The 16,599-nt window shown below is 43.6% G+C and overlaps 1 protein-coding gene across 1 annotated transcript; it reads right to left on the minus strand.

The window, feature by feature from the left end:
* Nucleotides 1-12,153: 12,153 nt before the first annotated feature.
* LOC147982668 (3'-5' exonuclease-like) lies at nucleotides 12,154-13,349 on the minus strand. Its single transcript, XM_087539748.1, has 2 exons — nucleotides 12,937-13,349; nucleotides 12,154-12,574 (listed from the first exon to the last, which is right to left on the minus strand). Exons 1-2 carry the CDS (start codon nucleotides 13,347-13,349, stop codon nucleotides 12,154-12,156), a joined length of 834 nt encoding a protein of 277 aa, XP_087395874.1.
* Nucleotides 13,350-16,599: the final 3,250 nt, after the last annotated feature.

A 16,599-nucleotide genomic window follows, 5' to 3' on the forward strand; every position in this document is an offset into this window, starting at 1 on the left:
CAGGACCGCGTGCACGACCGCCACGTCCCCACGTGGAATGGGGACGGCCGGGTGGGTGTGTCAAGTCAAATCGGCACCCGCAGCTTCTCGGTAACTCCAAGAGGCAGGAGCAGTGCATTTCTTCCCCAAATCGGGTAGAAAACCCTCGTCCTCTCCCCACCCTCTCTTCCTTCGTCACCACCTCACCACCCTCTCCTCCTTCCTCACCACCCTCCTCCCTTCCTACGCCTCCCTCCTCCTGTCTTCGACCGACGATGAAGCGCGGGCGTGAAGATGCGGCGGACGAGCCGGAGGCAACCATCGGAGCACAGCAGCCTGCTGTCGTGGCTGTAGCCGTGGGTGCAGCGGCTGAGTCCGCCGTAGCGGCGGAAGCTGGCGGTGCAGCGACCGTTGTGCCTGCTCCCGCTGCCATCGCAGCCGTCGAGGCACCCGTCGGCGAGCACAAGGTCGGGGAAGATTTGGAGGAGGAGGAGATGAGAAGGCGTAAGCGGAAGGTGCATGACGAAATCGAAGAGCTCATGGAGGAGAACGCCATAAAGGAGTTCGACCTAGATAGCAGGAAGGGCAGCGACTTCGACGAGGATGCCATCGACGAGCTATCTGAGGTAGTACTCTGTTTTTTGCTCTGTTTTTTTCATGACATTGGGGTTTTTCTTGTAAACTAGATGAGCATCAATTTCACTTGGGCGTGCTAGTTCTACGTATGTAGGATTGTAGGGATCTAGCATAGATCTTCATGTTGGATGTGGATTTTTAAATCTGATTCACATTCTGATTCCAGCAGATACTCTGAGTTTTTTTCATGGCATTGGGGTTTGTCTTGTTAACTAGATGAGCATAAGTTTCACAAGAGATACATTAATGAAAGAAGTGGGGTAATGAACCCAAATACAAGAAAATGTTCATGGCAGGGATACATTAATGAAAAAGTGGGTTAAACAATGGATATATGGCAGGATTCTCCATTGGCTTCCCAAGGACAGTGACAAAATGCTGCAGTTCCTGATTTATTTTAGTTTATGTAGATGAATTAATTTGCACACATGTTCATATATGATTAGTTTGCACACATGTTCATAGATGATCCATTTGCAAATTCTATACAGCTTTCCATTTTGCAAAGGAAGTGATCGCTCCCTTAATAATTATGGGCTGACAGTACATATCCACTGGATACCAAAAAATCAAAACATTTCATCTAGCCAATTTTCCACAGTATGTTATCTCGATGATCACAGCCACATCTCTCATCAATATGAGCAGTGAGACACCCCATAGCTCCTTTACCAATTTCCTCCTGAAACTTATCAGGGTCTAACAATATTGGAGAAGCAGTATTGCCGCTGCCAGAAAGAATAATGGTTTCTTCATTCCAGTAGATAGAACAAACCCCCCTTGTGTGAAGCATGGAGGAGTATAATGAAGCCATTCTTCTGATTCCAAGAAGAATTACACCTGTAACAAGTATCAAATATCATTAAACCAAGCCACTTCATGAAGTCTTTCATGTGTTAATTATGTACTACTTGTGCACTAATCTATAAATGCAACTATTCCACCGTCCATATTTATGCATGTCAGTTTCTTTGGCTCAATTATGTATGTGCACATACGCCTTGTTTCTAGCAAATAGATAGTTGCCATGTTACACATGTGTACTTTCAAAACATTGTAATTAAAGTCAATGTACCATAATAGATTAGCTGAGTTCTTCTATGTGTACTAATTCACTAATTCACAGGAGGATGACGACAACGTGGACTACAGCATGGACAGCAGGCACAGCAAGAGCCGGTACACCCTGAGGCATCTGATTGCTGGGAAGATCAAGTACCGTTTCTTTGGCAAGATTGGGTGCCCTTTCTGTTGCAAGTCGATCGGTGGCGGCATAGATGGCATGATCCAGCATGCCTTCAGCACTGGCAATGGACATGGTAAGAAGAATGCCGCCAGTACTTTGGCTAAACATGCTGCCTACGCACGCTTCCTCGAGATTGTCAAAGTCAATGAGCCCTACAACATGCATTGAAGAAGGGAGAGAAGTGATGTGCTGCTAGAGTGCTGCTGCTGCCCCAGGACCGCCGTGTCCTGTTATGTTATGTATGTTTGTTTGTTGTTGGAGTCTAAAACTGATGTCCTATGGTGTGTCTGAACCTATGCTGAGCGGTGGTTGATCTGCCGTTTATGTTAAGAGTTTGCTGCTACTCTGGTTTAGTGTTCCTAGTTGTTAATACTATTTTGGTGATGCATGTTTAAGCCTTGTACAATGCTAGATGCTTAGGGTGGTGCTTAGAAAAATAAACAGGGTATTTCTGAAGCACCAGTGCCTATTTCTGCAGGAGAGACGCCTAGTTATGCGTCTACCCTGTACAAATAAGCACATGTGCTTAAGAAAAGCCTGGTTTATTTCTATAAGCAACTCCCCTAAGCACCTTGCATTGTACAAGGCCTTAGCAACTCAAGTATCGTACGGTGGTCTATGTTATGGTTGCTGTGTTATTCTGCCGTACGGTGATGCATGCTAGGAACTGTCATAATATGACTATGGTAGTTATAGCTTTCATGACTATGTTTAGTGTATAACTCAGCATGTTCCTACCATATCTATGAGCAATTACAACTGAACTATGCATTAATTTTTGACAAAATGAAAGCATGCAAATGATTGCCGATTCCACCTATTGCCAAATCAAGCTTTGTACTGATGATGCATTAGATATTGCAATAAGTAGAGGATGCTCATGATTGCCAAAAGTACCTATTTCCACTTTCTGATAAGAACTAAACGTGTATCAAATGATGCTAAAAGTAGAGCATGAGCATGAGCATGTATCAATGCATTAGATATTGCAATAAGTAGAGGATGCTCATGATTGCCAAAAGTACCTATTTCCACTTTCTGATAAGAACTAAACGTGTATCAAATGATGCTAGAAGTAGAGCATGAGCATGAGCATGTATCAATTGATGCTACCTTTTTGTGTTTGAATGGGCTCAATAAAGCTGGTGCTGGTTTATGCTCTCTGCGTGACCGTGATGGTAACGAAGACACTTGGTTGGCTATGGTCTTGCTGTCAAATTTAAGTTTCAGTTCTTTAAGACTCTTTGTTTTTGCTGCTTGCTCGGGATCGACTAGCTTTCTCAAGCGTCCACGTGCTCTCTTCCTTTTAGGGGAGTTGGGTGCACCATTTTTGGGGGAGTTGGCTGCACCGGTATCCTTCTGGGAGTTGGATGTGTCAGGTTCGTTGGAACCATCGGGATTGTTGACTAATTGTACGTCCTCTTCTGAAGCATCAGGTAGAACTGCTTGCTGGGCATCGTACACCTCCTTCTGTATAAGAGAGAGTGCTGCGTTAGTTCTAATCATGAGACTTATGAAATAAATGATATATTCTTCATGTAGCGCTAACCGTTATGGGGAACTTATATGATTTGAGACGAAGCGCATTGCAATTTGAATGCAGTAAGGCTGTACATATTTTCCACCTGAAAATATCTATCCTTGCCTATATTGGATAACCGACACTGACGTCAGCATAGCTTTCAAGCTAAACAAAGTACAAATTTAAATTAGGCATTCAATTACCTGGTTCAAAATATCGGTCATTTCATCCCCGTTCCATGACAACATGTACTGCAGTGTCCAAACCGCACAGGAAGTCCTGCGATGTTTAGTTAAAGATCAGTAATCTTATTTGTGTACGCAAATAATAATTTATGAGGCCATGCGTACCCATCGGTCTGTTGTGGTATGTTCTCATAGCGTTTTTTGGTCCATTTGGCAAAATTGATGTTATTAGCTGGTGATATCAACCCTTTCTTGACAGCTTCGTCAATGCAGAACTGAATCGAGTCCACCTAGGGTACGACGAGTTATACATAGGGTTACGGTACTTTGGGAGCTCATGTTCCATGCGGATCAAAAGAGGCAGCAAGAGAACACTTACAAGAGAATCTTCCTTGGTCTTGTCGCAATGATAATTCATAGAGTTCAGAGTTTGAATTTCTTTTTTGTCAAAATTAAACATCATTAGCATCCAATGGTTTTGGTGTACATTGAGTGGGACATGCACCTGCAGTAAAATTTGGGTTGGGTTGAGACCCGAAATTTGTCGTGTACAGTGTGTACGTAAACTATGAAAGTGTGGAAAACGTGTACCTTTCAGCGCCCTACAAATTTTCCTGCTACATGAGCTAACCATGAGGCTGCACGTCCAACAGGAACCACCCCCTTCATTTGTAACAGCTTTTCGGTTTCTTGAGGAGATATGATTGAGGTAGTATCATTCTCAATTTGGCTAATGAAAGCATATGCCATAATAACCTGCCAAATTTTCAATCATACAATAATAAGATAGTTGTTGCAGTAATGATGTAGAATAGAGTATAATGGGCTTACATCACCATAAATGTATTTCTCGTCCAAATTTCGCTTCAGATTTTCTGCTGTGAGGGAAATGTCTCCGATTCTAGCTATTTCAACAGGGTCATATGTTCCGCGGATGTAAACGGCTGTCTCTATGTCCTCATCCGTGAACTTGTAATCATTACCAAAGACAGGCTTCATCGGAGTTAATTGTGGTTCCTCATTGTTTTCCGTCACATGTCTTGCACTTGGTGTACTCGAAGTTCCTGTCGTGATTTGGCTAGCCCTAGGAGTTCCTGTCAGGGATGAATTGCACACATTGACTTGATCCTACAATGAACAAAGGTAGTTCATCATTAGTTTGTTACTTTTAGATATTAATGTGTTGGGCCAATTTTGATCACCTGCATGCCTCCTTTCTGTGACACTGATTGTCGGTTCCTTGTAAATTCGTATTTTAAGTCATGTAACAGTGCAAACAATAATGAACATGAAGGAACATATTCATAAAAAATACAAAATGCACAGTATGACATACATGGAGTTCCCTCCTTAAGTCTTTAATTTCGTCCTCGGCCTTCGACAACCTAGGATTAGTGCCAGTTTTAGTCTTCATGTCGATCAAGTCTTCACCTAGAGTCTGGTATTTGACATCAAATCTGTGCTCAATTTCCATTAACTTCCTGCGTACCTTCTTTTCATGATCAGCAATGCGTGCATTCATGACTTCAACTACCATTTCAATCTGTGTAAACAAAATAAAACCCCGTTGGTAACAATAGCTAAATGAATGAGGTTCCATCACACCTATTTGTGATATTGCAAAAACAAATAGTCTTTGGAGTACATACTTGTTGGCTACTAAATTGTTGTCCTTGTGATGGTGCTCGATACGAATCATGTTGATGCACATGTTTATCTTTTTTCTTGGAAAATTATTAGAATTCTCGGACGGTCGTTGAGGAGCACAAATTTCCATGACAACCTATTTTTTTAAAATATAATGAACCATTAGTACCAAATAGAAAATCGGATATAGAAAGTTCAATTGTAGATAGGTACCAGCCCGTTATGAAGACCTCCTTTCTCGTAAGCATCGCTTCTTAAAGTAGCCATCATTTCGTCCCATCGTGCGATCAATGGAGGGGGTCTAGAAGCATACATTAATCGGCCACTACGCACGTGCTCCCAGTACCAATACTACACAATAAATTAGTTCATCACCATACAGATATGCAACAAAACAATAATTAAAGGATATTAAGTAGTGATCTATCACTAACCTGGAGCAGAATTAGATTTCCTTGTAGATTTATGTGATCTCGATTTCTAAACTTGTGAACGGACTTGAAGAAGTGATTAAGTGTGAAACATCCCCAGTTAAATTTCCTAAGGTTTTCAAGATCTGTAACGAGGTTGAGAAATTTCAAGTCCACATAATGTTGTGTTGTTGGTGCTAGAACAGTACCAATTGCGTACAGAATGAACCGCCTCAGGAAATCACCGTCTAGGCCTTTGGAAGCTCGGATCGCCGTTTCAAGGTCAGAAATCAAAATTTGCCCATTGTTTGCATAGGCGGTAAACAATTCTGTGTCGGTTTGCATTTGCAGATGTGGCTCTATATCCTCCCCTTCTATCGGAATGCCAAATATACCTTGCACGTCCTGTTTTGTTATAGGAATTGGCGTTTTACCGATGGTAATGGATTGCGTGTCCATATCTATGCTCTTGGCTAGTCTAACCAACATTATGCGCCTAGAGTCACTTCATGCATCTGGGTTAGACCGCCAAGACTGGTTTCTGATATGATGTACTTTTTGTGGTCTTGTGACAACAGTTTCATGGTTTTTTCGAACCTTGTCTGTGAGCATACTAACTTCATATGACCATGCTTTTCGGCGAGTTCCTGTTACATGCCATTAAATATTACTGAGTACACATGAATTATGTGTACGAAACGATTGTACACAAACAGTAAATTACTTACCGCATCGGTAATTTCGGAGATGGGCTTTTCTCCATTATTAAGGTTCGTATCTGAAACTGACATTGCTGCCTCGTATGCAATGATAAAATCAGGCTCAATTAATCTGAACAAAATTGGAAAATGTATAACAAAATTAGCAGAGAATTAATTTTAACAAAATTAACTGGGTCATTTAACATATGATCCACTTATGGGTTTAAGCACAGAACCTATTTGGGTGCAAAACCTATGAGGGTTCAACAACTAAAGCATCGGCGGACAACGATTATAAAGAGTTACGATCAGCTAATACCTTATCTCGGAGATGGTGCCACCGAGTAGATGGCGGCGGTTAGTGCGTCGGAAACTATAAGTGCCGGTATAGCGCGGTCGACGGCGCAAAGGAAAAATGGCACGTTCACGCGAGGAGGAGGCGGCGAGAAGAACACTGACGTCCGAGCCCTCAGATCACGTTGGCGGTGGGCGGCGAGTGGTGGCCGCCGACTCCTGTATTCCGTGGGCGACCGGCGTCTCCGATCTGATCTTGCAGCGGTCGTGGGAGGTGCGGACGGCCCGGGTGGTTAGAATGTGGAGCTGTAATCGCGGGATTTAGGGAGGGGTGGGCCGCGTGAGTTATGTGAGATTTGGATAAATGATATAAAGAAATAAGAAAATCTTGTGAACTCGGTGTGGGGTTTATGGGGTTTAGGGTTTAGGGGTTTAGGGTTATTAGGGTTAAGGGGTTTAGGGGTTTAGGGTTATCAGGGTTTAGGGTTGAGTGTTTACATGCAAGCCTGGAAATGCGCGTGTCAGAGAACGTACTTGCATGTATATGTACTAATGATCCCAAACTTTCTTAATGGCATCCCATGAGCACATAGAGAATGAATGCATAATGGTTTCCATGTTGGGCAAAATTTTGAATGTTTTTACGGTTTAGTGTGGGGGGGTTAGGGTTATCAGGGTTTAGGGTTTAAGGGTTTTAGGGTTGACGGAACTATGTTTGTCTTACGGTGGACGTAGCACACACACCGGACATTGGTGGAGCGTTGGTCTACAATGGATTCCCTCTGGTAGCATCGATCCGATCCGTTGAATGGCTCGGCCGACAAACTTCGTGCCACATAGAGCATGCATCCATCCACTGGACCGGATGAATGTTGGGTTGGTTTCATACAGGTGAGGAAAGCAGCTGGTGCTTTCGGGTTGTTGACATGCTAGGCCGGAAATGCGCGTGTCAGATATCGTACTTGCATGTATAATCCCAAACTTTTTTCATGGCATCCCATGACCCCATAGAGAATGCATGCATAATGGTTTCCATGTGGGGCAAAAATTTGAATGTTTTTATGGTTTAGTGGGGAGGGGGTTAGGGTTATCAGGGTTTAGGGTTTAAGGGTTTTAGGGTTGACGGAACTATGATTGTCTTACGGTGGACGTAGCACACACACCGGACATTGGTGGAGCGTTGGTCTACAATGGATTCCCTCTGGTACCATCGATCCGGTCCACATAGAGACCGTAAAAATCTTTCATGGCATCCCATGACCACATAGAGAATGCATGCATAATGGTTTCCATGTGGGGCAAAAATTTGAATGTTTTTACGGTTTAGTGTGTGTGGGGGGGGGGGGGTTAGGGTTATCAGGGTTTAGGGTTTTAGGGTTGACGGAACTATGTTTGTCTTACGATGGACGTAGCACACACACCGGACATTGATGGAGCGTTGGTCTACAATGGAGTCCCTCCTGTAGCATCGATCTGGTCCGTCGACTGGCTCGGCCGACATACTTCGTGCCACATAGAGCATGCATGCATCCACTGAACCGGATCAATGTTGGGTTGGTTTACATGTACATGTACAGGGACCCGAAATGCGTGTGTTAGAGATCGTACTTGCGTGTACATGTACCATCCGTTCCATCCACTGGCTGGGCCGACAACCTTCGTGCCACATTGTTCACATTGTCCAATTAACACTTTGTATAGATTTTTTTGGTAAAAAATGAACGAAATAATGCAACTAATCTGAACGTAACGTTTGGCATGTATCAAACCAAGTTGCCACTATTCCTCAAAAAAAAAGAACCCAGTTAGCCACTAATTGCACCAAACATATCTCGTAATTACGAACGAAAATGGGTTGACAATTATATCTATCTGGAAATTCTTGGACTGAATTTATTGCTCTTCCTTTTTTAGAGAACAATAAGTTAGAATGGTGGGCGGCGGGTTGGCACGGGCACGGCGATGGCTCGGGCTTGTGTCATATGTGGTTCGACCCGCGGTCAGTGCACATGTTTTCAAAGCCCCGAAAAGATCGCGCTCGTTAAAAAAAAACTTGCATCGAAGCGCATTACTTCAAAATAACTAATTAAACCTACAATCACGGATATATACCTTCCCATTCTACCGCATATCTACCCTATCCTAACCACCCCCATCTACCTTGTTTCTCCTCACATAGCCATCGCCGGGATCGCGCCATCGCTTCTCAAGCGACCACGCCGACGCCGGATTAAAAAGGTCTCTTCCACGGCTTCTCCCATCTTCGATTACAGTGCTGATTATTTTTTCCATTGATTCGACCAACAAGTAATTTCTGAAGAGATTAGAAAATCCAGCTTTTGCCATAATTGAGTAGTTCTGGTGTGATTCGAGTACAGGATGTCATGCAAGAGCTTTTTGATTGATAGTTTGTACTAGTTGATCGTACGAACTGATTATGAATATTTTTTCACGGTCGTATTGTTTCGAATTAGTTGGATGAGGGTGTGGATACAGTTTTCATACTATGGGTATACGTGTTGCTGTAGGGACCATGGTCTCAGAGGCGCATAACAACCGTGCGGAGTACGACAAGTCTTTGCATGAAGCGCGTCGGGAGATCGACTTGAAGGTGCAAAAGGATCGCGCTGAGGTAGATAAGAAACTGAAAAAAGAACGTTCATACGTGGACAGGATGATAAAGGAGGAGCGTGAGGAGTTTTCCCTTAAGATGGCGAAGATGAGTCTTGAGATTGAAGAAAAGTATAAGAGGGACTGTGAGTACATGGAAAAAAAGTTTGTCTTAGGCTACAAGGAAATGCATCAAACGTTGCAGAAGGACCGGAAGCTTGTGGACAGTATTATACAGACAGAGCGAGTCAGGATGGATGCCTATGTGTTGCAGGCACGTGCGGATATGGACAGTAAGCTGCTACAGGAGCGGTCGGACATGGATTACAAGGCCATGCTAGAGAAGGTCCGCTTGGAAGGACATATGTTAGAAGACCGTGCGATCTCACGGCCACCCCGACAACATGTCTTCAATTATTCTCCCCCTGTAAGTATCTCGCACCGATTCTATATATTAAGGACCTACGTATTCTATGATACAAACATCTTCAATTTGTGGCAACCTTATGTCGGCGATTGTATGTAGGCTAAGCATCATGAGACGGCACAGTCGCCATTCACTCGAGACATTGCGATAGAGTCACCCGTTCAATGCCACATCAGTCCACCCCAACAACATATCGTCAATTCTCCCCTTGTAAGTACCTCCCAACGATGCATACCCAAGATATGGTATGACCTTTCAAAACTTGTGTGTAAAGCCACTATCGACGTTTCATACGCAGGATAAGAAACCTGTGATGGCAGAGTCCCCAGTCACACCACATGAAGGATACATTCCACATAATAAGGTGAGAAGGTTTGAGATGGCACAATCCCCAGTCACTCCACATGAAGGATACATTCCACAAAAGCAGGTAACAAGGCCGCAATGTTGCTATGCACATAAAAAATTATGTTTGCCCCTTTACTCATTGAATGTATTAACTCTGATGTGAGATACTAGGTGCTGGTCATGGAATTTTTTGTTAGTAGGGATGATGAGATGTCACATGTCCCGAGAGCATACTTTGATGAACACCCGGCAGAAGTCAGAATTTTTGAACCCGCCAAAGTGACCTACGATCTCATTATGAGTGAAATGAGAGATACTTTTGGTTGCAAACTGGGAGCAGAACTGTACTACTTCTTACCCGGGTCTGCGTGGAAGCTGCCAGAAGGAATGTTCTTGATTGCAGGACCAGATGATGTACAAAAAATGCTTTCTGATCTGAATGGCAGCAAGACATGTCACCTGTACATTGTGTACAATAGAACTACGGGTTGTTTTCCCGAGGATGACATTGATTCCGAGGTTCAAATTTTACATGTTACATGCATCTAGTTTATCGCTACGTCTTTTTTGAGTTCTTCCTAATACAATTCCTATGGTTTTCTACAGGAAGTGAGAATCCAAGAAATGGAGGGTCTTGCTAGAGAGTTGGCAGAGAAAGACCAAGAACAACTTAAGTTGTATGGTTACATTGATGTTAAAGAGAAAAAGATTGAAGCACATGGGTCATCACCAAGCCCGATGCAATCTCCAACGACGCAACGCAAGAGGTCACTGGATTTTGGCAGCGCAGAAGACAATATGGAGTAGGCTCAATTGTTTTTCAACCAGTTTAAGCTTCAAACCAGAATTATTTAGTTGCAAACAAACATTTTGTTTTCTGTTTCACACTATGTTCGCAATTATGGTACAATTTATTCATGATACAGTTCTTTGAACAACAATGCATGTGTTTTATGATCAATCATACAGTTGTTTCTGAGTTGTTTTTGAGATGGCATTGTGTCTAAAGAAGTTTCCATCTATAAAACTTGGCACGCAGTCGCATGGGAATCGCATATCACGCGAGAGACGTGCGTCGCACGGGAGAGCGTCGCACGCGAGCTTGTTTTCGGGTAGAAATCATAACATATTTCGGATAGATAAAGTTCACGTCCGCCACCCGCGCATGCAAACCCACATCGCCGCCATTCCCATGCATGCAACGAGACGGCCCATCCGAATTAGGCCCATCCGAAGTAGGCCATTAGAACCCTCCCCCCACTCCACCTATTCCCCTCGCACTGTGGCCTCCCTCCCTCCATCGCCAGATCCCCCACTCGTCCCCCTCTGTCCGCAGCCCCTGCACGCCGTCGGCGACTCCACCCCCGCCGCCCCCGCGCCCCCCGAACGGGATCGGCCGGATCCATCTCCTCAACCACCGTAGGACAGCGCAGGTACCCCAGTTTCTGTTGACGTCTCAATGGTATCCATGCTGATAATGCTAGATAGATCGACTGAGTGTAGCAATTTTGTGCCACCAATCCACTTTTCTGGAAAATTCTTGCTAGAAAACCATCTGAAACTTGTGATGCTTGCTACTGTATAATATAGGACTTTTCAAAGTTCTGTTATGATGGCACTATTGGACACATACAGTAGAGCTGCGTTTTTAGTTGTTATACTTTCAGTTACCATCACTGCTTGGGAAAGGACGATTGGATGCATTCAGGTCTGCAGTTGATAGTGTATCATCATAATGTAGGTGCTGTGTTGTGTGATTCTTCATGCTGAGAACTTCAGCTTTTTCAGTTATAGTGAAAGGCTTCTGTATAAAAAAACTACTAAATGATCACAAAAACTTCTAGACAACATTCTGTATGATCTGACCAAAACTTGAACTAAATGATCACCAAAAGTTGAAGGATTTTGCATCACATCACAACCATAAGTGTTCTGCACCAACATCATAACAATCACATAACTACATAACAAAAGCAAACTTGTTCATCATTACAAAAGCAAACTTGTTCAACATAACAAAAGCTAACTTGTTCAGCATTACAAAAGCAAACTTGTTCAACATAACAAAAGCTAACTTGTTCAGCATTACAAAAGCAAACTTGTTCAACCACATAACTGCAAACTAAGACACATAATACCACAAACAACTCAATATCCCCAGTAGTAGGGGTCATCCCAATGATCCTCCGCCTCTTGCCAGTACTCCAAACCTTCTTTGACGATGTCGATTTTCTTCCATGCCTCGTAGGTGACGTACGCATCTTTCGCTGCGTACTCGATGAGGTTGTTTGGCAGTGGGCTGTCCCCCCATAGTTTGTGGTCCAATTCCTTGTTGATCTTCTTCTTCATTTCCTTGTACGATGGGTGGATGGGGCAGGCTGCAAACTCAGCCAAAGCCTGCCACTTCTTTCCATTCCTTGGAACTCTCCATTTGAGCTGCATGTCGACGTACTTGTCGGGGTTGATCTCCAAACCAGACAATTTCAGCTTCTCCTTGTCACCTCCAATGGAGAAGCCAACAAAGGTGTACAGCTTCTTCTCCTGCAGGAGCGGGCGGAGTTCCTTGGGCCTGCATCAAATTAATCTGGTGCATCAAATTCATCTACTTCAAAAACTTCAAAAACTACTAATTAGACATAAAATTCAGAACTAGTATTGCATCTACTCCAGAACTTCAGAACTAGTATTGCATCTACTTCAGAACTTCAGAACTATTGCATCTACTTGAGAAACTTCAGAAACTTCAGAACTATTGCATCTACTTCAGAAACTACAGAAACTACTAATTAGACAGAAACTTCAGAACTTCAGAAGTAGTATTGCATCTACTTCAGAACTACAGAACTATTGCGTCTACTTCAGAAACTTCATAAACTACTAATTAGACAGAAACGTCAGAACTTCAGAAACTTCAGAACTGGATGTTTTTACCATTTGGTTGCCGCGGTGATGTGGTATACCAGGACGAGATCCTCCACGCATAACTGTAGAACTGCAGCCTTTTGCGGAGGTTCATCTTCCCTCGTATACTCGACATCAACGCCGATCGACCGAGGAAACATGCCGCCGAGCCTCCTCCTGATCTCGCGGATCCTCTTGTCGGCTTCATCTGGATTGCTGGTGCATACGACATACAGCTTCTCCTTCAAGTGGATATCAACCATGAGCTTCACGGTGTAGTCCTGCTTCTGCCCGGGGACCAGAACGTCGTCGTCGACCACCAGCGGCTCCTTGCCAGACGCCTCACCTTGGTGATGCTTGGCAGACGGAGGGGAGTTGCTCCACGATGCCTCCGCCATTCTCTTGGCAGACGGAGGGGAGTTGCTCCACGATTCCTCCGCCATTTCCCTCCTGGCCAGCGATGGTGGAGGCAGAGGGGAGTTGCTTGATGGTGGAGGCAGAGGGAGGAAGATGGAGCGGCAATGGAATGAGGAGGGAGGCAGAGGGAGGCAGATTGAGCGGCAATGGAATAGGAGGGGAGTTCCCTGCATCGTGGGGAGTTGCCAGTGGAGGGGAGTCGTGGGGAGTTGCCAGTGGAAGGGAGGCGTGGGGAGTTGCCTTGAAAACTCAAACGTCCTGCCCTTTGGCCCTCGAAAAATCTGGAGGGGAGACGTGGGCCCTTTGGTTTGTCCTGTTTCTGAAACAAAACAAAAAAATAATAGCCATATTTTGCTCTCACTGCAACCATATTTAGAGATCAAAAATGGTACCAAAAAGTCACTGCAGCCATCCTAAATGGCACGAAAACAACACCAAAACAACATCAGCCAAAACAGCAAAAAATGCATCCATCGATCGTTCTTTATTTCTTCTAACATTCCGTGTTCTGTGCAGTGAGATAGACACAACGCTACAAATGCAGGCTGACAACACCCGCGATTTCATGACCATCAGGACAGACGGCGGCTTCATCCACGCTCCGGTCCCATGAGTCGAGTCAAAAGTAGTGATGCTATGTGTAGTTCTGAAACATTGATTGGCTCATGTTGTAATTAAACTTCAATGAATTGTATGTCTCTTTGGTTTGGAAAGTCATTAAACTTAGATGTAATCGATGCTATTTATTACTAGGACCATGAATTGTGCTATTAATGTCTTGCTTTTCTCTTCCGATCCTTTTGTTGCATACTTATTTATTGCTTATGTATTGTCTGCTATTTGGCTTGTGCATAGAGATGTCGTCGTATGTCGTGTACAAGGGTAAGGTTCCCGGAGTCTACGACGACTGGGAGGAGTGTCGGAGACAGGTTCACCATTTCAGCGGTAACAGTTACAAAGGGTACACCACTAGGACGGAGGCGGAATCTAGATACGCCCGCTATCTAGCGGGAGAGAGGAGGGAGTGTTGGAGGAACCGGATGAAGACCAGTTTCATCGCGATAATGCTCATCGTGATGACCGCAACTCTCTTCTATGTGATGGTAGTTTAGATGATCGATATCGACTTGTAATGTGAAGACAAACTCGCTACTCGCGGTCTCGAGACTTGTAATGTTCTATCTTTGTTCGGTCTTTTGAATTCGGAGACTAATATGATGAATTGTATTCGGAGAGCTATCTTCTATTGTATTGGATGAATGTGCTGTTGTTGTGTGGTGCTGTCTATATTCTCTCCAATAATATATTTTGTAACCTGTGAAAATATCAGAAATGTGCATTTTTCCGACCACCTCCAAATCACCTCAGTTTTGGCACACATGATCTCTTCCACAAACAAAACTAGATTTCCAAGTTTTTATATTTTTTTTAAAAAAATTGAATTTATAATGCCCTCTAGACTGACTGCTGAAAACATCGGTCTATGCCTCAAGGGGGCATTGTAAAATAATTTTTTTCAAAATTTTCTTGCATACACATGTTTTGCACATGTGGGTCACCATGTACAAGAAAATTTGGGTGATTTGGAGGTGGTGGAAAAATTCACGTTTTTTCAAAAACTGGCTTAAGTTAAGACCAAATGGTCCCTTCGGGAATGCGGGCATTTTTTCGACCACCTCCAAATCACCTCAGTTTTGGCACACATGATCTCTTCCACAAACGAAAACATCGGTCTATGCCTCAAGGGGGCATTGTAAAATAATTTTTTTCAAAATTTTCTTGCATACACATGTTTTGCACATGTGGGTCACCATGTACAAGAAAATTTGGGTGATTTGGAGGTGGTGGAAAAATTCACGTTTTTTCAAAAACTGGCTTAAGTTAGACCAAATGGTCCCTCCGGGAATGCGGGCACTTTTTCGACCACCTCCAAATCACCTCAGTTTTGGCACACATGATCTCTTCCACAAACAAAACTAGGTTTCCAAGTTTTTGTATTTTTTTAAATTTATAATGCCCTCTAGACTGACTGCTGAAAACATCGGTCTATGCCTCAAGGGGACCTGCATGCAAGAGTCGGGGACCTGCATGTGAATAGTGATTCATCAAGGCCTTGACAGCTACTGGCACAGCGGCTGCCGCCCGATTTGCATGCAGCGAAGATGAACGTGCATGGAGGTTTTTCAAAGATTTCCAAGCACACCCCAGTGGGCCCCGCTTATTTAAAAAATACGTCAGTCATTATTGCTCTGTAAATGAAGAATATGCATGATGATTATGAATATGCATGACAACCATAGTAAGGGTGAAGAATCATAGTGCCCAATTTGTCGAAATACATCATCATTCTTAAAGTTGGACATCAAATGATACACACAGAAAATGGAAACGAAAGATGTCGAACTAATACAGTAACATGCCAGTACAACCGCACTTCACTAAATTACTGTCACGATGAAATAGAATGTAAAGACCACGTCACACAAACATGAATGGCACACGACTTTCTCTAGCTCATCGTCGGTTCATGCTGTATGTAGATATCATAGTTCAGCCTCGATATCCTACACAGAAGAATAGAATAAATCACATGGACATCAATTATGAGTAAAACACATGCAAAAAAAAATATGAACATATTTCGTACCTCTAGCAATTTAGCGCATTTACGTCGATTGTGACCTGGTTTCTTGCAATAGCCACAGATATTCTGTGATCTTGACTTCTTTGTCTTTGCCTGCAGCCTTTTCTTCGGTGCACCTCGTCCTGGCACATGCACGGGATCCAGAACCTTATCAACTTTCTGCGAGTGCGGCATCAATGGGCCAAACCTAATGCTGTTATGCTGAGCATTAGTTGACTCCTTGCTGTCAGCTTGTTCAAAACTTGATTGCTTGCCATGATGTTGTGCTTGCAAAAGCATCTTTAGACGGTGATAGTCCTCATCAGAGTGACATGCCTGGAAACTTGCGGCGTGACTACAATTCCACAACTCGCGGTACCTCTGCAGGCTTAGCGAATAGTCATACATCTGGTTTTTTCTGGTAGGTGCGTATGCACATTTTGCATTCATAGTCCACCTAGTGGGAACGCAACAACCGGGCAGAATTGTTTGTTTCAAAATCCCCAATATGTAAAAAAATGTGGGAACATGGTGTGCCTGCGCATTCCAGCTTACGGCAAGAACAACTCACCCTGTGCAAAAGACCTCCTTGCTCTTCAATGCGCACTCCAAACTTTTTATCCGTTCTTTCCTGCTTGGACACAACATAAGTG

The sequence above is a fragment of the Triticum urartu genome, chromosome 2A (genome assembly GCF_056163025.1).
Source record: "Triticum urartu cultivar PI428250 chromosome 2A, HENAU_Tu73, whole genome shotgun sequence".
NCBI lineage: Eukaryota > Viridiplantae > Streptophyta > Magnoliopsida > Poales > Poaceae > Triticum > Triticum urartu.